Below are 22,591 nucleotides of genomic sequence, written 5' to 3'. Positions count from 1 at the left end.
AGTAGCTTACATAAACCGCCAAGGCGGCACAAGAAGCAGAGCGGCAATGGCAGAAGCCACAAAGATTCTTCGCTGGGTGGAGAGGCATACAAGCGCTATGTCGGCAATATTCATTCCGGGAGTGGACAACTGGGAAGCAGACTTTCTCAGCAGACACGACCTGAATCCAGGAGAGTGGAGCCTCCATCAGGAGGTCTTCACGCTGCTAACAAATCGATGGGGGGTTCCCCATATAGACATGATGGCGTCTCGCCTCAACAAGAAACTTCCGAGGTATTGTTCCTGGTCCAGGGACCCTCAGGCGGACGCGGTGGATGCACTGACAACACCCTGGGTGTTCCCCTCAGTGTATGTGTTCCCTCCGGTTCCTCTCATCCCAAAGGTGCTGAGGCTTCTAAAAAGAACAAGCATACCGGCGATCCTTGTGGTTCTGGACTGGCCAAGGAGAACTTGGTACCCGGATCTTCTGACGTTACTGGTCGACGATCCCTGGCCTCTTCCTCTGCGCGAGGACCTGCTGCGGCAGGGACCGTTCGTCTATCAAGACTTACAGCGGCTACGTTTGACGGCATGGCGGTTGAACGCCAGATTTTAGCAGAAAAGGGTATTTCCAGTGAAGTCATACCTGCTCTGATCCTTGCCAGGAAGGGTGTGTCGTCGAAGCACTATCACCGTATTTGGAGGAAATATATTTCCTGGTGCGAGTCCAAGAAAGCTCCTGTGGAGAAATTTGACCTTGGACGTTTTCTCCATTTTCTACAAAATGGTGTGGATGCGGGCCTTAAATTGGGCTCCATTAAAAGGGGTGTAGTACGGGTAACCGGCGGTCTCCTGACCGACGCCGGGATCCCGGCGGGGAGGGGCGAGCGCAGCAAGCCCGCCACGCTGCGGGCTCGGTGGCGACCTGCGGTCGCCACGGGTTCTATTCCCACTCTATGGGTGTCGTGGACACCCACGAGTGGAAATAGTCTCTGTTAGTCGGCATGCCGACCATCGGGATAGTGAGCCGTCGGGCTCACAGAGGAGGTCATGTGACTGTCGGTCAGCCGACCGGCGGTCACATGACTACCACCCATTAAAAGTGCAGATTTCTGCTTTGTCCATTTTCTTTCAGTAACAATTGGCCTCACTTCCTTAGGTGGAGACCTTTGTGAAAGGGGTGTTGCATATCCAGCCTCCTTTTGTGCCCCCTGTGGCACCTTGGGACCTTAACGTGGTGTTATCGTTCCTTCAGTTACATTGGTTTGAACCTTTACGTAAAGTGGAGTTGAAATTCCTCACTTGGAAGGTTGTCATTTTATTGGCATTGGCATCCGCTAGGCGGGTGTCAGAGTTGGCGGCCTTGTCTCACAAGAGCCCTTATTTGATCTTCCATGAAGATCGTGCTGAGTTAAGAACTCTGCAACAATTTCTGCCAAAGGTGGTTTCCTCTTTTCATATTAACCAACCTATTGTGGTGCCAGTGGCTACTGGCGCTTTGGCTGAGGATAAGTCTCTGGATGTGGTCAGAGCTTTGAAAATCTATGTAGCCAGAACGGCTCCATTGCGGAAAACAGAGTTTCTGTTTATTTTATACGCTCCCAATAAGATTGGATGTCCTGCTTCCAAGCAGACCATTGCCCGCTGGATTTGTCAAATAATTCAGCATGCTCATTCCAAGGCAGGCTTGCCGTTACCGAAATCGGTGAATGCCCATTCCACTAGGAAGGTGGGCTCCTCCTGGGTGGCTGCCCGGGGTGTCTCGGCATTGCAACTTTGCCGAGCTGCTACTTGGTCGGGGTCAAACACATTTGCTAAGTTTTACAAGTTTGATATCTTGGCCGATGAAGACCTTAGTTTTGGTCTATCGGTGCTGCAGAGTCATCCGCACTCTCCCGCCCGTTTTTAGAGCTTTGGTATAATCCCCATGGTTCTTTGAGCGGCCCAACATCCTCTAGGACGAAATAGAAAATAGGATTTTGAATACCTACCGGTAAATCCTTTTCTATGAGTCTGTAGAGGATGTTGGGCGCCCGTCCCAGTGCGTACTGTATCTGCAGTGTAGTTCTGGTTAAACACAGTTGGTGTTATGGTTTTTTCAGCTTCTTGCTGAATCTTGTTCATGTCTGTTGACATGTGTTCAGTTATCTGCCATGTTGTACGGCATGCTTATGGCGTGAGCTGGTGTTGTGCTCACCTTTGTTGTTAAATCCTTTCCTCGAAATGTCCGTCTCGCGCCGGGCACAGTTCCAAACTGAGTCTGGTGGGGGATATAGAGGGAGGAGCCAGGTCACGCCCCCTTTGAAAGTCTTAAAGTGCCCATGTCTCCTGCGGATCTATACCCCATGGTTCTTTGAGCGGCCCAACATCCTCTACGGACTCATAGAAAAGGATTTACCGGTAGGTATTCAAAACCCTATTTTTTGTGGTACTGCGCTCCTCCTTGTGGAAAAAAGTTCAGTTTAAATGGTAAACAGGAATCCTGCTCCCTCACTGGTAATATCCAGTGCACTGCACAGTGCAGTTGGTACCTTAATGCGTGGATATCCTTAATGTTTGCGAGATAAATGCGACTATCCCCCAAAATGGGTATTTTCGGGGAATAGGATGAATCGGCCCCATACACAGCCATAGCTCTGCCCTGTGATTGGCACAGTCAGACGAGACACTCACTGACCCTGGAACTATTGCACATTTTATAAAAGTGATCCAGCCAGAGTTTCCACACCAAACACGCGGCGTAGAAGGCAGTGGGCGTGCCCACGCTGTGATTGGGCGTGGTTTGCATGACGTTCCGAACTGAGAGGGCGGGCCCGTGGTTGTGAGCGCTGCCGTGCGGTGCACGCTGGGAGTAACGCTCGACGCGTAGCCATCTTGTTGGTGTGGGTGGGCAACGCGGAGAGACCCCGGGAGCGGCGGACTCAATACACGTCGGTGCCATGTTATCCGCCGCGCAGCTACTAGATGAGCTGATGGGCCGGGACCGGAACCTGGCCCCGGATGAGAAGAGGTGCAACGTGCGCTGGGATGATGAGAGTGTGAGTACCGGGGATACCATGTGATCGGGCCCAGGGAGAGAAAGGGCCTGGCCCTACCAGTACTAACAGTGGAGGCTCACGGTAGTTCTAATGATGTGGGAGTCTGATACACCGCCTGTGTCATGGTATTGTGTGCTGCAGTACCCGTGATGCGTAACCGTGTGCAGCCCATACCCTTTGTGTGCCATGGTGGTGTATGGTGGGCTCGTTGTTGGCTGCTGTGATACATCTAGTATGAGCTTCATGAGATACTATCCTAATACTCGGACTGTGCAAGGGTTAATCACTGCGTACGCGTAGTGGCGGTATTCTTTGGTGGTCTGTGTGGCAGGGAATGGGGTTCCTCAAACAAGTAGTTTTTTGGGTAGGTGATTGATGTGTGGCAGGCTAAGGGTTCAGCCTATGCTTTATGATAGTAATATATCTCGTGTCCTATATCATGGTTACTCTCAGCCCGTGCACTGCTATATATTATTGCACTAGAAGTACAGTGGGGACAGTGATCGTTGTTTAAGCCATGTGGCAGGGAAAAGTTAATCCCTACCTGTGTCTTGTGGAAGCATTAAAATGTCATGTTTAAATGCATCCTATCATGTATAGTAGGTATAGTTTAATAAGTGGCATGAGGAGGTATAAGGGGCTTCGTAGTCTGTAATGTTAACCCGTAGCAGAGGGGAGGGGGCAACTTAATAGCTCCGGTGGGTACCCACAAAACAACTTTATTCCCACCTTAATATCTGGATGTTTAAGACTGTGTGAAGCTCGTTTTGTGCCATTATTTGGAATGTTCCTTTATCTGTCCTGGAAGTTGCAGGCAGCTGTCACTTTGGGGCAGATTTATTAAGCTCGGTGAAGTGAAAGTGTAAAGGTGTGTACACACGGTAAGATCTTTTCTTCCGATTCTGACTATATAGTCAGAATCGGAAGAAAAGATAGTGCAGATCGCAAGGTGACAGTCACCTTGCGATCCCGATGCGCGGCCGGCATCGGCCAAAAAAATAGGCTGTGCAGGCAAGTCAATCCTGACTATCTCTATAGAAGAGATAGTCCGGATTGACACTTAGCCAAAATCGCACAGAACCAGGATCGCAAGCACACTCATTATGTGCTTGCGATACTGGCTAAGTGCCGACCCGGCCCCCCGTCGCACAGTGAGAATCGGATAAGTCCGAATCTCACCGTGTGTACATGGCCTTAGGTGATAAATGACCAGCCAATCAGATCCTAACTTGCATGTCACAGGCTGGGTTTAAAAAAAAATGACAGGAGCTGACTGGCTGGTCCTTTATCACCTTCCAATTTATCACTTCACCGAGCTTAATAAATCTGCCCCTTTGTTCTTAACAGGTCTCTAAACTCCAAAACATCTGTCATCATTCATGAAGGTAAAATACATTAGTTCTACTTCAGTTTGATTACAGTTGGGTTGCCTCCCCAAAGTATTACTGGCAACTGAAGCTCCTCCCAAATCTTTAGCAGAATGTCATACACAGCGCATACACCGCGCAATTCTGCCTATGTGGCCGAGTTGCAATATGCGATTTTCCTTGAACTCCCCGGAGTCCAATACAACCGATATTGACTACACACACGGTGCGTTTTTGGCTCTGCAATTTTTGTATGGCCAATTTTGGCTATACTATGTACTAGATTGTACGCTTTCTAGTCAAAATTGACCTGCCAGCAGAGTTTTTTTTCTTGCGATACTGACCCTGCGGGAGTGCGCACCGGCCTCTGCAAGCTGTATACACACGGTGCGATATGTATATTTCTGCAGCAGGGTACATAGGGTTCCAATGTATATTTTTTACCGATAAGGACTAGTCCATATTGGTAGTTCAAATTGCACCGTGTGTGTGTGTGATGCAGGTCAAAAAGCTGAAACTGCAAACGTTTGTGTTGCTGTGATATTAGTGTTGTGCAACAATAATACCCCTTTTCCACTAGTGTAGCACGGGTCGCAGCCGTGTCGGCCGACACGGCTGCGACCCATGCTACAGCCCCCTGCAGACAGCGCTCACCAACCCGGCAATTGCCGGGTTGGTGACGAGCTAGTGACGCGGCAGGTGCGGCGCCAGGAGATCACATGATCTCCCAGCCCTGCCCTCCCTATGCACTGTGAACGCGACACTGCTCCCGTTCACACTAGATAGCTAGCCGGTTAGGATTCCCGGATCACTTGATCTGGGAATTTGCCGGGGGACCCGTTTCCACTAGGGTAAATGCGCGCCCCCGCGCATTTACCCGTGTTTAAAAAAGCTAGTGGAAAAGGGGTATAAATCGGTTGTTTGCTCTGAAATGCAAAATTTTTTTTTTTTTTTTAAACCTGGTTATTATAGCAAGCAGGAGAAGGCAAACTTGTTTTTCCCAACTAGATGGCTGCTATTGTTTCAGTGTAGGGGCAGATTTGTTGTGACATGTAGAACCTGTAGTTTGCCCACCAAAAAATGCAAAAAAACTGCTTAATAAAATGTAATAAATAACAGTACACATTTTCTCTATCGTCCTAGTGGATGCTGGGGTTCCTGAAAGGACCATGGGGAATAGCGGCTCCGCAGGAGACAGGGCACAAAAAGTAAAGCTTTTTCCGATCAGGTGGTGTGCACTGGCTCCTCCCCCTATGACCCTCCTCCAGACTCCAGTTAGATTTTTGTGCCCGGCCGAGAAGGGTGCAATCTAGGTGGCTCTCCTAAAGAGCTGCTTAGAAAAAGTTTAGCTAGGTTTTTTATTTTACAGTGATTCCTGCTGGCAACAGGATCACTGCAGCGAGGGACTGAGGGGAGAAGGAGTCAACTCACCTGCGTGCAGGATGGATTGGCTTCTTGGCTACTGGACATCAAGCTCCAGAGGGACGATCACGGGTACAGCCTGGATGGTCACCGGAGCCACGCCGCCGGCCCCCTTGCAGATGCTGAAGACAGAAGAGGTCCAGAATCGGCGGCTGAAGACTCCTGCAGTCTTCAAAAGGTAGCGCACAGCACTGCAGCTGTGCGCCATTTTCCTCTCAGCACACTTCACACGGCAGTCACTGAGGGTGCAGGGCGCTGGGAGGGGGGCGCCCTGGGAGGCAAAATGATACCTATAAAGGCTAAAAATACCTCACATATAGCCCTAGAGGCTATATGGAGATATTTAACCCCTGCCTAATTTCTCTAAATAGCGGGAGACGAGCCCGCCAGAAAAGGGGCGGGGCCTATCTCCTCAGCACACGGCGCCATTTCCTCTCACAGTTCCGCTGGTCAGGACGGCTCCCAAGTCTCTCCCCTGCACTGCACTACAGAAACAGGGTAAAACAGAGAGGGGGGGGCACATTTATGGCGATAATTTGATATAACAAAGCAGCTATAAGGGAGCACTTATTATAAGGCTATCCCTGATATATATATAGCGCTTTTGGTGTGTGCTGGCAAACTCTCCCTCTGTCTCCCCAAAGGGCTAGTGGGTCCTGTCTTCGTTAGGAGCATTCCCTGTGTGTCTGCTGTGTGTCGGTACGTGTGTGTCGACATGTATGAGGACGATATTGGTGTGGAGGCGGAGCAATTGCCAAATATGAGGATGTCACCCCCTAGGGAGTCGACACCGGAATGGATGCCTTTATTTATGGAACTACGGGATAGTGTCAACACGCTAAAGCAGTCGTTTGACGACATGAGGCGGCCGGACAATCAATTAGTGCCTGTCCAGGCGACTCAAACACCGTCAGGGGCTGTGAAACGCCCTTTGCCTCAGTCGGTCGACACAGACCCAGACACAGGCGATGACTCCAGTGGTGACGGTGACGAATCAACCGTATTTTCCAGTAGGGCCACACGTTATATGATTTTGGCAATGAAGGAGGCGTTACATTTAGCTGATACTACAGGTACCACTAAACAGGGTATTATGTGGGGTATGAAAAAACTACCTATAGTTTTTCCTGAATCAGAAGAATTAAATGACGTGTGTAATGAAGCGTGGGTTGCCCCTGATAAAAAACTGATAATTTCAAAGAAATTATTGGCATTATACCCTTTCCCGCCAGAGGTTAGGGAGCGCTGGGAAACACCTCCTAGGGTGGACAAGGCGCTAACACGCTTATCTAAACAAGTGGCGTTACCCTCTCCTGAGACGGCCGCACTTAAAGATCCATCAGATAGGAGGATGGAAAATATCCAAAAAAGTATATACACGCATGCAGGTGTTATACTACGACCAGCTGTAGCGACTGCCTGGATGGGCAGTGCTGGGGTAGTTTGGTCAGAGTCCCTGATTGAAAATATTGATACCCTGGACAGGGACAATATTTTACTGTCGTTAGAACAAATAAAGGATGCATTTCTTTATATGCGTGATGCACAGAGGGATATCTGCACACTGGCATCACGGGTAAGTGCTATGTCCATTTCGGCCAGAAGAGCTTTATGGACGCGACAGTGGTCAGGTGATGCGGATTCAAAACGGCATATGGAAGTTTTGCCGTATAAAGGGGAGGAGTTATTTGGAGTCGGTCTATCAGATTTGGTGGCCACGGCTACTGCCGGGAAATCCACCTTTCTACCTCAAGTCACTCCCCCACAGAAAAAGGCACCGACTTTTCAACCGCAGCCCTTTCGTTCCTTTAAAAATAAGAGAGCAAAGGGCTATTCATATCTGCCACGAGGCAAAGGTCGAGGGAAGAGACAGCAACACGCAGCTCCTTCCCAGGAACAGAAGCCCTCCCCGGCTTCTACAAAAGCCTCAGCATGACGCTGGGGCTCCTCAAGCGGACTCGGGGATGGTGGGCGGTCGTCTCAAAAATTACAGCGCGCAGTGGGCTCACTCGCAGGTAGATCCCTGGATCCTGCAGATAATATCTCAAGGGTACAGGTTGGAATTAGAGACGGATCCACCTCGCCGTTTCCTGAAGTCTGCTTTACCAACGTCCCCCTCCGAAAGGGAGACGGTTTTGGAAGCCATTCACAAGCTGTACTCTCAGCAGGTGATAGTCAAGGTACCTCTTCTACAACAAGGGAAGGGGTATTATTCCACTCTTTTTGTGGTACCGAAGCCGGATGGCTCGGTAAGGCCTATTCTAAATCTGAAGTCCTTGAACCTGTACATAAAGAAGTTCAAGTTCAAAATGGAGTCACTCAGAGCAGTGATAGCGAACCTGGAAGAGGGGGACTTTATGGTATCCTTGGACATCAAGGATGCGTATCTCCACGTTCCAATTTACCCCTCACACCAGGGGTACCTCAGGTTCGTTGTACAAAACTGTCACTATCAGTTTCAGACGCTGCCGTTCGGATTGTCCACGGCACCTCGGATCTTTACAAAGGTAATGGCCGAGATGATGATTCTTCTTCGAAGAAAAGGCGTATTAATTATCCCATACTTGGACGATCTCCTAATAAGGGCGAGGTCCAGAGAACAGCTAGAGATGGGATTAGCACTGTCTCAAGAAGTGCTAAAACAGCACGGGTGGATTCTGAATATTCCAAAATCCCAGTTAATGCCGACAACTCGTCTGCTGTTCCTAGGGATGATTCTGGACACGGTTCAGAAAAAGGTTTTTCTCCCGGAGGAAAAAGCCAAGGAGTTATCCGAGCTTGTCAGGAACCTCCTAAAACCAGGAAAGGTGTCTGTACATCAATGCACAAGAGTCCTGGGAAAAATGGTAGCTTCTTACGAAGCAATTCCATTCGGCAGATTCCACGCAAGAATTTTCCAAAGGGATCTGTTGGACAAATGGTCAGGGTCGCATCTTCAGATGCACCTACGGATAACCCTGTCTCCAAGGACAAGGGTGTCTCTTCTGTGGTGGTTGCAGAGTCCTCATCTATTGGAGGGCCGCAGATTCGGCATACAGGATTGGATCCTGGTGACCACGGACGCCAGCCTGAGAGGCTGGGGAGCAGTCACACAAGGAAGAAACTTCCAGGGAGTATGGACGAGCCTGGAAACGTCTCTTCACATAAACATTCTGGAACTAAGAGCAATATACAATGCTCTAAGCCAGGCAGAACCTCTGCTTCAGGGAAAACCGGTGTTGATCCAGTCGGACAACATCACGGCAGTCGCCCATGTGAACAGACAGGGCGGCACAAGAAGCAGGAGTGCAATGGCAGAAGCTGCAAGGATTCTTCGCTGGGCAGAGAATCATGTGATAGCGCTATCAGCAGTGTTCATCCCGGGAGTGGACAACTGGGAAGCAGACTTCCTCAGCAGACACGATCTTCACCCGGGAGAGTGGGGACTTCATCCAGAAGTCTTCCACATGCTGGTAACCCGTTGGGAAAGACCAATGGTGGACATGATGGCGTCTCGCCTCAACAAAAAACTGGACAGGTATTGCGCCAGGTCAAGAGATCCGCAGGCAATAGCTGTGGACGCGCTGGTAACGCCTTGGGTGTACCAGTCGGTGTATGTGTTTCCTCCTCTGCCTCTCATACCAAAAGTATTGAGAATTATACGGCAAAGAGGCGTAAGAACGATACTAGTGGTTCCGGATTGGCCAAGAAGGACTTGGTACCCGGAACTTCAAGAGATGATCACGGAAGATCCGTGGCCTCTACCTCTAAGGAGGGACTTGCTTCAGCAGGGTCCCTGTCTGTTTCAAGACTTACCGCGGCTGCGTTTGACGGCATGGCGGTTGAACGCCGGATCCTAATGGAAAAAGGCATGCCGGAAGAAGTCATTCCTACTTTGATTAAAGCAAGGAAAGAAGTAACCGTGCAACATTATCACCGAATTTGGCGAAAATATGTTGCGTGGTGCGAAGATCGGAGTGCTCCGACGGAGGAATTTCAACTGGGTCGATTCCTACATTTCCTGCAATCAGGATTGTCTATGGGTCTCAAATTGGGATCTATTAAGGTTCAAATTTCGGCCCTGTCGATTTTCTTTCAAAAAGAATTGGCTTCAGTCCCTGAAGTCCAGACCTTTGTGAAGGGAGTGCTGCATATACAGCCTCCTGTGGTGCCTCCAGTGGCACCGTGGGATCTCAATGTAGTTTTGGATTTTCTAAAATCTCATTGGTTTGAACCACTAAATAAGGTGGATTTGAAATATCTCACTTGGAAAGTGACCATGCTTCTAGCCCTGGTTTCTGCCAGGAGAGTGTCAGAATTGGCAGCTTTATCTTACAAAAGCCCATATCTGATTTTCCATTCGGACAGGGCAGAACTGCGGACTCGTCCGCAATTTCTCCCTAAGGTGGTGTCAGCATTTCATCTGAACCAGCCTATTGTAGTGCCTGCGGCTACAAGTGACTTGGAGGACTCCAAGTTACTGGACGTTGTCAGAGCATTAAAAATATATATTGCAAGAACAGCTGGAGTCAGAAAATCTGACTCGTTGTTTATATTGTATGCACCCAACAAGATGGGTGCTCCTGCGTCTAAGCAGACGATTGCTCGTTGGATCTGTAGCACAATCCAACTGGCACATTCTGTGGCAGGCCTGCCACAGCCTAAATCTGTAAAGGCCCACTCCACAAGGAAGGTGGGCTCATCTTGGGCGGCTGCCCGAGGGGTCTCGGCATTACAACTTTGCCGAGCAGCTACGTGGTCAGGGGAGAACACGTTTGTAAAATTTTACAAATTTGATACTCTGGCTAAGGAGGACCTGGAGTTCTCTCATTCGGTGCTGCAGAGTCATCCGCACTCTCCCGCCCGTTTGGGAGCTTTGGTATAATCCCCATGGTCCTTTCAGGAACCCCAGCATCCACTAGGACGATAGAGAAAATAAGATTTTACTTACCGATAAATCTATTTCTCGGAGTCCGTAGTGGATGCTGGGCGCCCATCTCAAGTGCGGATTATCTGCATAAATTGTACATAGTTATTGTTAACTTATTCGGGTTATTGTTGTTGGAAGCCATCTTTCAGAGGCTCCGCTGTTATCATACTGTTAACTGGGTTTAGATCACAAGTTGTACGGTGTGATTGGTGTGGCTGGTATGAGTCTTACCCGGGATTCAAAATCCTCCCTTATTGTGTACGCTCGTCCGGGCACAGTACCTAACTGGAGTCTGGAGGAGGGTCATAGGGGGAGGAGCCAGTGCACACCACCTGATCGGAAAAAGCTTTACTTTTTGTGCCCTGTCTCCTGCGGAGCCGCTATTCCCCATGGTCCTTTCAGGAACCCCAGCATCCACTACGGACTCCGAGAAATAGATTTATCGGTAAGTAAAATCTTATTTTTACCTTACAGCTTGGTCAACTATAGGTTTGTCCTGAAGTTGTCCAAATAGATTCCAGGGCATGTGATAAAAAAAGACAACCGGAAAAAGCAACAACCTGGGGTTGCTGGAACAAGGCTAACAAAACACTTTTGTCACATGATTTTATTTATTTAAATTAAAGTATTTTGATTTGTATTTTTTGTGTGAAATAGAGGGGCTGGCTAAGCTTGTGCCAGGGCAAGCTGGCACTTGTTTCCTCAACTACTAGCTTGTCTTGGCAGTTGTGCCATGCTGGGATCTGTCATTTGCTGAAGACCAAATGTTTTTCTTATTTTCTCTAACGTCCTAGTGGATGCTGGGGACTCCGAAAGGACCATGGGAATAGCGGCTCCGCAGGAGACTGGGCACAAAGTAAAAGCTTTAGGACTAGCTGGTGTGCACTGGCTCCTCCCCCTATGACCCTCCTCCAAGCCTCAGTTAAGATTTTGTGCCCGAACGAGAAGGATGCAATCTAGGTGGCTCTCCTGAGCTGCTTAGAGTAAAAGTTTAAATAGTTTTTTTTATTTTCAGTGAGACCTGCTTGCAACAGGCTCACTGCATCGAGGGACTAAGGGGAGAAGAAGCGAACTCACCTGCGTGCAGAGTGGATTGGGCTTCTTAGGCTACTGGACATTAGCTCCAGAGGGACGATCACAGGCCCAGCCATGGATGGGTCCCGGAGCCGCGCCGCCGGCCCCCTTACAGAGCCAGAAGAGTGAAGAGGTCCGGAAAATCGGCGGCAGAAGACGTCCTGTCTTCAATAAGGTAGCGCACAGCACCGCAGCTGTGCGCCATTGCTCTCAGCACACTTCACACTCCGGTCACTGAGGGTGCAGGGCGCTGGGGGGGGGCGCCCTGGGACGCAATGAAAATACCTTAAATGGCTAAAAATACATCGCATATAGCTCATGGGCTATATGGATGTATTTAACCCCTGCCAGTTTTCCACAAAAAAGCGGGAGAAAGGCTCCGCCCCTTTTTCGGCTGCCTATCTCCTCAGCACACAAGCGCCATTTTTTCCTCACAGCTCCGTTGGAGGAAGGCTCCCTGACTCTCCCCTGCAGTCCTGCACTACAGAAACAGGGTAAAACAAGAGAGGGGGGGCACTAAATTGGCATATTAATATATACAGCAGCTATATTAGGGAAAAACACTTATATAAGGTTATCCCTGTATATATATAGCGCTCTGGTGTGTGCTGGCAAACTCTCCCTCTGTCTCCCCAAAGGGCTAGTGGGGTCCTGTCCTCTATCAGAGCATTCCCTGTGTGTGTGCTGTGTGTCGGTACGCTGTGTCGACATGTATGAGGAGGAAAATGGTGTGGAGGCGGAGCAATTGCCTGTGTTAGTGATGTCACCCCCTAGGGAGTCGACACCTGACTGGATGGTCTTATGGAAAGAATTACGTGATAGTGTCGGCACTTTACAAAAAACTGTTGACGACATGAGACAGCCGGCAAATCAGTTAATACCTGTACAGGCGTCTCAAACACCGTCAGGGGCTATAAAACGCCCGTTACCTCAGGTCGATACAGACACTGACACGGACACTGACTCCAGTGTCGACGGTGAGGAAACAAACGTATTTTCCAGTAGGGCCACACGTTACATGATCACGGCAATGAAGGAGGTTTTGAACATTTCTGATACTACAAGTACCACAAAAAAGGGTATTATGTGGGGTGTGAAAAAACTACCCGTAGTTTTTCCTGAATCAGATGAATTAAATGAGGTGTGTGATGAAGCGGGGGTTTCCCCCGATAAAAAACTGCTAATTTCTAAAAAATTATTGGCATTATACCCTTTCCCGCCAGAGGTTAGGGCGCGTTGGGAAACACCCCCTAGCGTAGATAAGGCGCTCACACGCTTATCAAAACAAGTGGCGTTACCGTCTCCTGATACGGCCGCCCTCAAGGAACCAGCTGATAGGAAGCTGGAAAATATCCTTAAAAGTATATACACACATACTGGTATTATACTGCGACCAGCAATCGCCTCAGCCTGGATGTGCAGTGCTGGGGTGGCTTGGTCGGATTCCCTGACTGAAAATATTGATACCCTGGACAGGGACAATATATTATTGACTATAGAGCATTTAAAGGATGCATTTCTATATATGCGAGATGCACAGAGGGATATTTGCACTCTGGCATCAAGAGTAAGTGCGATGTCCATTTCTGCCAGAAGAGGATTATGGACGCGACAGTGGTCAGGGGATGCGGATTCCAAACGGCATATGGAAGTATTGCCGTATAAAGGGGAGGAGTTATTTGGGGTCGGTCTATCGGACCTGGTGGCCACGGCAACGGCTGGAAAATCCACCTTTTTACCCCAAGTCACCTCGCAGCAGAAAAAGATACCGTCTTTTCAGGCTCAGTCCTTTCGTCCCCATAAGGGCAAGCGGGCAAAAGGCCACTCATATCTGCCCCGGGGCAGAGGAAGGGGAAAAAGACTGCAGCAAACAGCCTCTTCCCACGAACAGAAGCCCTCCCCCGCTTCTGCCAAGTCCTCAGCATGACGCTGGGGCCTTACAAGCGGACTCAGGCACGGTGGGGGCCCGTCTCAAGAATTTCAGCGCGCAGTGGGCTCACTCGCAAGTGGACCCCTGGATCCTGCAGGTAGTATCTCAGGGGTACAAATTGGAATTCGAGACGTCTCCCCCTCGCCGGTTCCTGAAGTCTGCTTTACCAACGTCTCCCCCCGACAGGGAGGCGGTATTGGAAGCCATTCACAAGCTGTATTCCCAGCAGGTGATAATCAAGGTACCCCTCCTACAACAGGGAAAGGGGTATTATTCCACGCGGTTTGTGGTACCGAAGCCGGACGGCTCGGTGAGACCCATTTTAAATCTGAAATCCTTGAACACTTACATAAAAAGGTTCAAGTTCAAGATGGAGTCACTCAGAGCAGTGATAGCGAACCTGGAAGAAGGGGACTATATGGTGTCTCTGGACATCAAGGATGCTTACCTCCATGTCCCAATTTGCCCTTCTCACCAAGGGTACCTCAGGTTTGTGGTACAGAACTGTCACTATCAGTTTCAGACGCTGCCGTTTGGATTGTCCACGGCACCCCGGGTCTTTACCAAGGTAATGGGCGAAATGATGATTCTTCTTCGAAGAAAAGGCGTCTTAATTATCCCTTACTTGGACGATCTCCTGATAAGGGCAAGGTCCAGAGAACAGTTAGAGGTCGGAGTAGCACTATCTCAAGTAGTACTACGACAGCACGGATGGATTCTAAATATTCCAAAATCGCAGCTGATTCCGACGACACGTCTGCTGTTCCTAGGGATGATTCTGGACACAGTACAGAAAAAGGTGTTTCTCCCGGAGGAGAAAGCCAAGGAGTTATCCGACCTAGTCAGGAACCTCCTAAGACCAGGCCAAGTGTCAGTACATCAATGCACAAGGGTCCTGGGAAAGATGGTGGCTTCTTACGAAGCGATTCCCTTCGGCAGATTCCACGCAAGAACTTTTCAGTGGGATCTGCTGGACAAATGGTCCGGATCGCATCTTCAAATGCATCAGCGGATAACCCTGTCTCCAAGGACAAGGGTGTCTCTCCTGTGGTGGTTACAGAGTGCTCATCTCCTAGAGTGCCGCAGATTCGGCATTCAGGATTGGGTCCTGGTGACCACGGATGCCAGCCTGAGAGGCTGGGGAGCAGTCACACAGGGAAGAAATTTCCAGGGCTTGTGGTCAAGCATGGAAACGTCACTTCACATAAATATCCTGGAACTAAGGGCCATTTACAATGCCCTAAGTCAGGCAAGACCTCTGCTTCAAGGTCAGCCGGTGTTGATCCAGTCGGACAACATCACGGCAGTCGCCCACGTAAACGGACAGGGCGGCACAAGAAGCAGGAGGGCAATGATGGAAGTGGCAAGGATTCTTCGCTGGGCGGAGAATCATGTGATAGCACTGTCAGCAGTGTTCATTCCGGGAGTGGACAACTGGGAAGCAGACTTCCTCAGCAGCCACGATCTTCACCCGGGGGAGTGGGGACTTCACCCAGAAGTCTTCCACATGATTGTGAACCGTTGGGAAAAACCAAAGGTGGACATGATGGCGTCCCGCCTCAACAAAAAACTGGACAGATATTGCGCCAGGTCAAGGGACCCTCAGGCAATAGCTGTGGACGCTCTGGTAACACCGTGGGTGTACCAGTCAGTGTATGTGTTCCCTCCTCTTCCTCTCATACCAAAAGTACTGAGAATCATAAGAAGGAGAGGAGTAAAGACTACACTCGTGGCTCCGGATTGGCCAAGAAGGACTTGGTACCCGGAAATTCAAGAGATGCTCACGGAAGAACCGTGGCCTCTACCTCTAAGAAAGGACCTGCTCCAGCAGGGACCATGTCTGTTCCAAGACTTACCGCGGCTGCGTTTGACGGCATGGCGGTTGAACGCCGGATCCTGAAGGAAAAAGGCATTCCGGATGAAGTCATCCCTACCCTGATCAGAGCCAGGAAGGATGTAACCATACAACATTATCACCGTATTTGGCGTAAATATGTTGCGTGGTGCGAGGCCAGGAAGGCCCCTACAGAGAAATTTCAACTGGGTCGTTTCCTGCATTTCCTGCAAAAACAGGACTGTCTATGGGCCTCAAATTAGGGTCCATTAAGGTTCAAATTTCGGCCCTGTCAATATTCTTCCAAAAAGAACTGACTTCTGTTCCTGAAGTTCAGACGTTTGTCAAGGGAGTACTGCATATACAGCCTCCTTTTGTGCCTCCAGTGGCACCTTGGGATCTCAATGTAGTTTTGGGATTCCTAAAATCACATTGGTTTGAACCACTCACCACTGTGGACTTAAAATATCTCACATGGAAAGTGGTAATGCTGTTAGCCCTGGCTTCAGCCAGGCGTGTCTCAGAATTGGCGGCTTTATCCTATAAAAGCCCTTACCTAATTTTTCATACGGACAGGGCAGAATTGAGGACTCGTCCTCAATTTCTTCCTAAGGTGGTTTCAGCATTTCACTTAAACCAGCCTATTGTGGTGCCTGCGGCTACTAGGGACTTGGAGGATTCCAAGTTGCTGGACATAGTCAGGGCCCTGAAAATATGTTTCCAGGACGGCTGGAGTCAGAAAATCTGATTCGCTGTTTATCCTGTATGCACCCAACAAGCTGGGTGCTCCTGCTTCTAAGCAGACGATTGCTCGTTGGATTTGTAGTACAATTCAGCTTGCACATTCTGTGGCAGGCCTGCCACAGCCAAAATCTGTAAAAGCCCATTCCACACGGAAAGTGGGCTCATCTTGGGCGGCTGCCCGAGGGGTCTCGGCTTTACAACTTTGCCGAGCAGCTACTTGGTCAGGGGCAAACACGTTTGCTAAATTCTACAAATTTGATACCCTGGCTGAGGAGGACCTGGAGTTCTCTCATTCGGTGCTGCAGAGTCATCCGCACTCTCCCGCCCGTTTGGGAGCTTTGGTATAATCCCCATGGTCCTTTCGGAGTCCCCAGCATCCACTAGGACGTTAGAGAAAATAAGAATTTACTTACCGATAATTCTATTTCTCATAGTCCGTAGTGGATGCTGGGCGCCCATCCCAAGTGCGGATTGTCTGCATTACTTGTACATAGTTATTGTTACAAAAATCGGGTTATTGTTGTTGTGAGCCATCTTTTTCAGAGGCTCCTTCTGTTATCATGCTGTTAACTGGGTTCAGATCACAAGTTGTACGGTGTGATTGGTGTGGCTGGTATGAGTTTTACCCGGGATTCAAAATCCTTCCTTATTGTGTACGCTCGTCCGGGCACAGTATCCTAACTGAGGCTTGGAGGAGGGTCATGGGGGGAGGAGCCAGTGCACACCAGCTAGTCCTAAAGCTTTTACTTTGTGCCCAGTCTCCTGCGGAGCCGCTATTCCCATGGTCCTTTCGGAGTCCCCAGCATCCACTACGGACTATGAGAAATAGAATTATCGGTAAGTAAATTCTTATTTTTAATGCTTTATTATACTCTTGTAACCAAAGTCCAGGATGTACAGGGAAGAATGCTGTAAGCGCCAGTGCTGGTTAGAAAAATTAGGGGGAAACTACCACGCTCTTCCTACTTCTGTGATTTCATTCTTTCAGTTGGCTAGTCTGATGGAAAAGTCGCCATTTAGTTTACAGTTGGATGAAAGTTGGTCAAATAAAAGGGTACTCAATGTGTGACCCTTCAGGTGTCCTGGAACTACACATCCCAGCGTTCACTGCTACAGTTTTCCTGTTAGGAAATGCTAACACTGTTGAAGGATTTGATTGAGGTTTGTAGTTCTGTAACAGCTGTAGGGCATACTGAGCACCCTTGTTCTAGTGTATGGCCAGCTTTACTGTCTTCCTCTTTTACTTGGCCTACATTAGTTTCAGCAAGAGTGCATGGTGGATATACTTAGTAATTCACGTATATTATTCAGGTCCATAATACATAGCTTTTCTCTAACGTCCTAAGTGGATGCTGGGGACTCCGTCAGGACCATGGGGTTTAGCGGCTCCGCAGGAGACAGGGCACAATAATAAAAGCTTTAGGATCAGGTGGTGTGCACTGGCTCCTCCCCCTATGACCCTCCTCCAAGCCTCAGTTAGATTTTTGTGCCCGGCCGAGAAGGGTGCAATCTAGGTGGCTCTCCTGAGCTGCTTAGAATAAAAGTTTAAGTTAGGTTTTTTATTTTCAGTGAGTCCTGCTGGCAACAGGCTCACTGCTACGAGGGACTTAGGGGAGAGAAGTAAACTCACCTGCGTGCAGGATGGATTTGCTTCTTAGGCTACTGGACACCATTAGCTCCAGAGGGAGTCGGAACACAGGTCTCACCCTGGGGTTCGTCCCGGAGCCGTGCCGCCGACCCCCCTTGCAGATGCCGAAGTTGAAGAGGTCCAGAAACAGGCGGCAGAAGACTTTCAGTCTTCATAAGGTAGCGCACAGCACTGCAGCTGTGCGCCATTGTTGTCAGCACACTTCATACCAGCGGTCACTGAGGGTGCAGGGTGCTGGGGGGGGCGCCCTGGGCAGCAATGTATTATACCTTTTTTATGGCTAAAATACATCACATATAGCCCTTGAGGCTATATGGATGTATTTAACCCCTGCCAGATCTCACAAACTCCGGGAGAAGAGCCCGCCGTTTTAGGGGGCGGGGCCTATTCTCCTCAGCACACTGCGCCATTTTCCTGCTCGGCTCTGCTGTGAGGAAGGCTCCCAGGCTCTCCCCTGCACTGCACTACAGAAACAGGGTTAAAACAGAGAGGGGGGGCACTTATTTGGCGATATGATTACATATGTGAAAATGCTATAAGGGAAAACACTTGTATAAGGGGTTGTCCCTGTATAATTATAGCGTTTTTGGTGTGTGCTGGCAAACTCTCCCTCTGTCTCCCCAAAGGGCTAGTGGGGTCCTGTCCTCTATCAGATCATTCCCTGTGTGTGTGCTGTGTGTCGGTACGTGTGTGTCGACATGTAGGAGGACGATGTTGGTGAGGAGGCGGAGCAAATTGCCTGTATTGGTGATGTCACTCTCTAGGGAGTCGACACCGGAATGGATGGCTTATTTAGGAATTACGTGATAATGTCAACACGATGCAAGGTCGGTTGACGACATGAGACGGCCGGCAAACAAATTAGTACCTGTCCAGGCGTCTCAGACACCGTCAGGGGCTTGTAAAAACGCCCATTTACCTCAGTTGGTCGACACAGACACTGACTTCAGTGTCGACGGTGAAGAAACAAACGTATTTTCCTTTAGGGCCACACGTTACATGTTAAGGGCAATGAAGGAGGTGTTACATATTTCTGATACTACAAGTACCACAAATAAGGGTATTATGTAGGGTGGGAATAATCTACTTGTAGTTTTTCCTGAATCAGATAAATTAAAGTGTGTGATGATACGTGGGTTTCCTCCGATAGAAAATTATTGGAGGTATACCCTTTCCCGCCAGAAGTGAGGGCGAGTTGGGAAACACACCTTAGGGTGGATAAGGCGCTCACACGCTTATAAAAACAAGTGGCGTTACCGTCTCCAGATACGGCCGCCCTCAAAGAGCCAGCTGATAGGAAGCTGAAAAATATCCTAAAAAGTATATACACACATACTGGTGTTATACTACGACCAGCAATCGCCTCAGCCTGGATGTGCAGCGCTGGGGGGGCTTGGTCGGATTTCCTGACTGAAAATATTGATACCCTTGACAGGAACAATATTTTATTGACTATAGAGCATTTTAAGGATGCATTTCTATATATGCGAGATGCGCAGAGGGATATTTGCATTCTGGCATCAAGAGTAGATGTGATGTCCATATCTGCCAGACGATGTTTATAGACACGACAGTGGTCAGGTGATGCAGATTCCAGACGGCACATGGAAGTATTGCCGTATAAAGGGGCGGTCCATCGGACCTGGTGGCCATGGCAACAGCTGGAAAATCCACTTTTGTTACCCCAAGTCACATCTCAGCAGAAAAGGACACAGTCTTTTCAGTCTCAGTCCTTTCGTACCCATAAAGGCAGGCGGGCAAAAGGCCAGTCATATCTGCCCAGGGTTAGAGGAAAGGGAAGAAGACTGCAGCAGGCAGCCCATTCCCAGGAACAGAAGTCCTCCACAGCTTCTGCCAAGTCCGCAGCATGACGCTGGGGCCATACAAGCGGACTCAGGTGCGGTGGGGGGTCATCTCAAGAGTTTCAGCACGCAGTGGGCTCACTCGCAAGTGGACTCCTGGATCCTACACGTAGTATCCCAGGTGTACATTGGAAATTCGAGACGTCTTCCCCTCACAAGTTCCTGAAGTCTGCTTTACCAACGTCTCCCTCCGACAGGGAGGCAGTATTGGAAAAAAATTCACAGGCTGTATTCCCAGCAGGTGATAATCAAAGTACCCCTCCTACAACAAGGGAAGGGGTATTATTCCACACTATATTGTGGTACTGAAGCCAAACGGCTCAGTGAGATCTAAAAGATTTGAACAATTACATACAAGGGTTCAAATCAAGATGGAGTCACTCAGAGCAGTGATAGCGAACCAGGACGATATGGTGTCACTGGATATCAGGGACGCTTACCTACATGTCCAAATTTTGCCCTTCTCACCAAGGGTATCTCAGGTTCGTGGTACAGAACTGTCACTATCAGTTCAGACGCTGCCGTTTGGATTGTCCACGGCACCCCGGGTCTTTACCATGGTAATGGCCGAAATGATGATTCTTCCTAAAAGAAATATGGACGCTTTCCTGATAAGGGCAAGGTCCAGAGAACAGTTGGCGGTCGGAGTAGCACTATCTCAAGTAGTTCTACGACAGCACGAGTGGATTCTAAATATTCCAAAATCGCAGCTTTTTCCGACGACACGTCTAATGTTCCTAGGAATGATTCTGGACACAGTCCAGAAAAGGATGTTTTCTCCCGGAGAAGAAGACCAGGGAGTTATCCGAGCTAGTCAGGAACCTCCTAAAACCAGGAAAAGTATCAGTGCATCATTGCACAAGGGTCCTGTGAAAAATGGTGGTTTCTTACAAAGCGATCCCATTCGGTAGATTTCACGCAAGAACCTTTCAGTGGAATCTGCTGGGAAAATGGTCCGGATCGCATCTTCAGATGCATCAGCGGATAACCCTGTCTCCAAGGACAAGGGTGTTTTCTTCTGCGGTGGCTGCAGAGTGCTCATCTATGAAAGGGCCGCAGATTCGACATTCAGGACTGGGTCCTGGTGACCAATGGATGCCAGCCTGAGTGGCTGGGGAGCAGTCACACAAGGAAAAAATTTCCAGGGAGTGTGATCAAGTCTGGAGACTTCTCTCCACATAAATATACTGGAGCTAAGGGCAATTTACAAGGCTCTAAGCTTAGCAAGACCTCTGCTTCAAGGTCAGCCGGTATTGATCCAGTGGGACAACATCACGGCAGTCGCCCACGTAAACAGACAGGGCGGCACATGAAGCAGGAGGGAAATGGCAGAAACTGCAAGGATTCTTCGCTGGGCGAAAAATCATGTGATAACACTCTCAGCAGTGTTAATTCCGGGAGTGGAAAACTGGGAAGCAAACTTCCTCAGCAGGCATAACCTCCACCCGGGAGAGTGGGGACTTCAGCGGGAAGTCTTCCACATGATTGTAAACCGTTGGGAAAAACCAAAGGTGGACATGATGGCGTCCCGCCTGAACAAAAAACTAGACAAATATTGCGCCAGGTCAAGGGACCCTCAGGCAATAGCGGTGGACGCTCTGGTAACACTGTGGGTGTACCAGTCAGGGTATGTGTTCCCTCCTATGCATCTCATACCAAAAGTACTGAGAATCATAAGAAGGAGATGAGTAAGAACGATACTCGTGGTTCCGGATGGGTCAAGAAGGACTTGGTACCCGGAACTTCAAGAGATGCTCACGGAAGAACCGTGGCCTCTACCTTTAAGAAAGGACCTGCTCCAGCAGGGGCCTTGTCTGTTCCAAGACTTACCGCGGCTGCGTTTGACGGCATGGCAGTTGAACGCCGGATCCTGAAAGGGCATTCCAGATGAAGTCATCCCTACCCTGGTCGAAGCCAGGAAGGATGTAACCGCAAAACATTTTCACCGCATTTGGCGAAAATATGTTGCGTGGTGTGAGGCCAAGAAGGTCCCTACAGAGGAATTCCAACTGGGTCGTTTCCTACATTTCCTGAAAACAGGACTGTCTATGGGCCTAAAATTAGGGTCCATTAAGGTTCAAATTTCGACCCTGTCAAATTTCTTCCAGAAAGAACTGGCTTCAGTGCCTGAAGTTCAGACGTTTGTAAAAGGGGTACTGCATATACAGCCTCCTTTTGTGCCCCCAGTGGCACCTTGGGATCTCAATGTTGTTTTGAGTTTCCTAAAGTCACATTGGTTTGATCCACTCACCACTGTGGAATTAAAATATTTCACATGGAAGGTGAAGATTCTATTAGCCCTGGCTTCAGCCAGGCGTGTGTCAGAATGGGCGGCTTTATCATATAAAAGCCCTTACTTAATTTTTCATTCTGACAGGGCAGAATTGAGGACTCGTCCTCAATTTCTCCTTAAGGTGTTTTCTGTTTTTCACATGAACCAACCTATTGTGGTACCTGCGGCTACTAGGGACTTGGAGGACTCCAAGTTACTTGACGTTGTCAGGGCCCTGAAAATATATGTTTCCAGGACGACTGGAGTCAGAAAATCTGACTCGCTGTTTAGCCTGTATGCACCCAACAAGATGGGTGTTCCTGCTTCTAAGCAGACGATTGCTCGCTGGATTTGTAGTACAATTCAGCTTGCACATTCTGTGGCAGGCTTGCCACAGCCAAAATCAGTAAAAGCCCATTCCACAAGGAAGTGGGCTCATCTTGGGCGGCTGCCCGTGGGGTCTCGGCTTTACAACTTTGCCGAGCTGCTACTTGGTCAGGGGCACACCCTGA

At 49.2% G+C, this 22,591-nt stretch overlaps 1 protein-coding gene across 2 annotated transcripts in view; it reads left to right on the top strand.

Annotated features, from left to right (window-relative positions):
- The first annotated feature begins 2,790 nt into the window (after nucleotides 1–2,790).
- Nucleotides 2,791–22,591, top strand: part of LUC7L3 (LUC7 like 3 pre-mRNA splicing factor) — a 144,786-nt gene continuing 124,985 nt past the window's right edge. The window contains exon 1 of one of the 2 annotated variants that reach the window (XR_010243900.1): nucleotides 2,791–3,017. Coding sequence is in view for 1 of the 2 variants with exons in the window: in XM_063960913.1 (XP_063816983.1) it covers nucleotides 2,919–3,017 (99 nt within the window). In the remaining variant the exon portion in view is untranslated. The remainder of the gene's footprint in view (nucleotides 3,018–22,591) is intronic. The other variant, XM_063960913.1, reaches the window with a different exon arrangement.

Source organism: Pseudophryne corroboree, chromosome 3 (assembly GCF_028390025.1).
Source record: "Pseudophryne corroboree isolate aPseCor3 chromosome 3, aPseCor3.hap2, whole genome shotgun sequence".
Classification (NCBI taxonomy): domain Eukaryota; kingdom Metazoa; phylum Chordata; class Amphibia; order Anura; family Myobatrachidae; genus Pseudophryne; species Pseudophryne corroboree.
The sequence above is the reverse complement of the archived record's forward strand: the minus strand, read 5'-3'. Positions and strand labels throughout refer to the sequence as shown.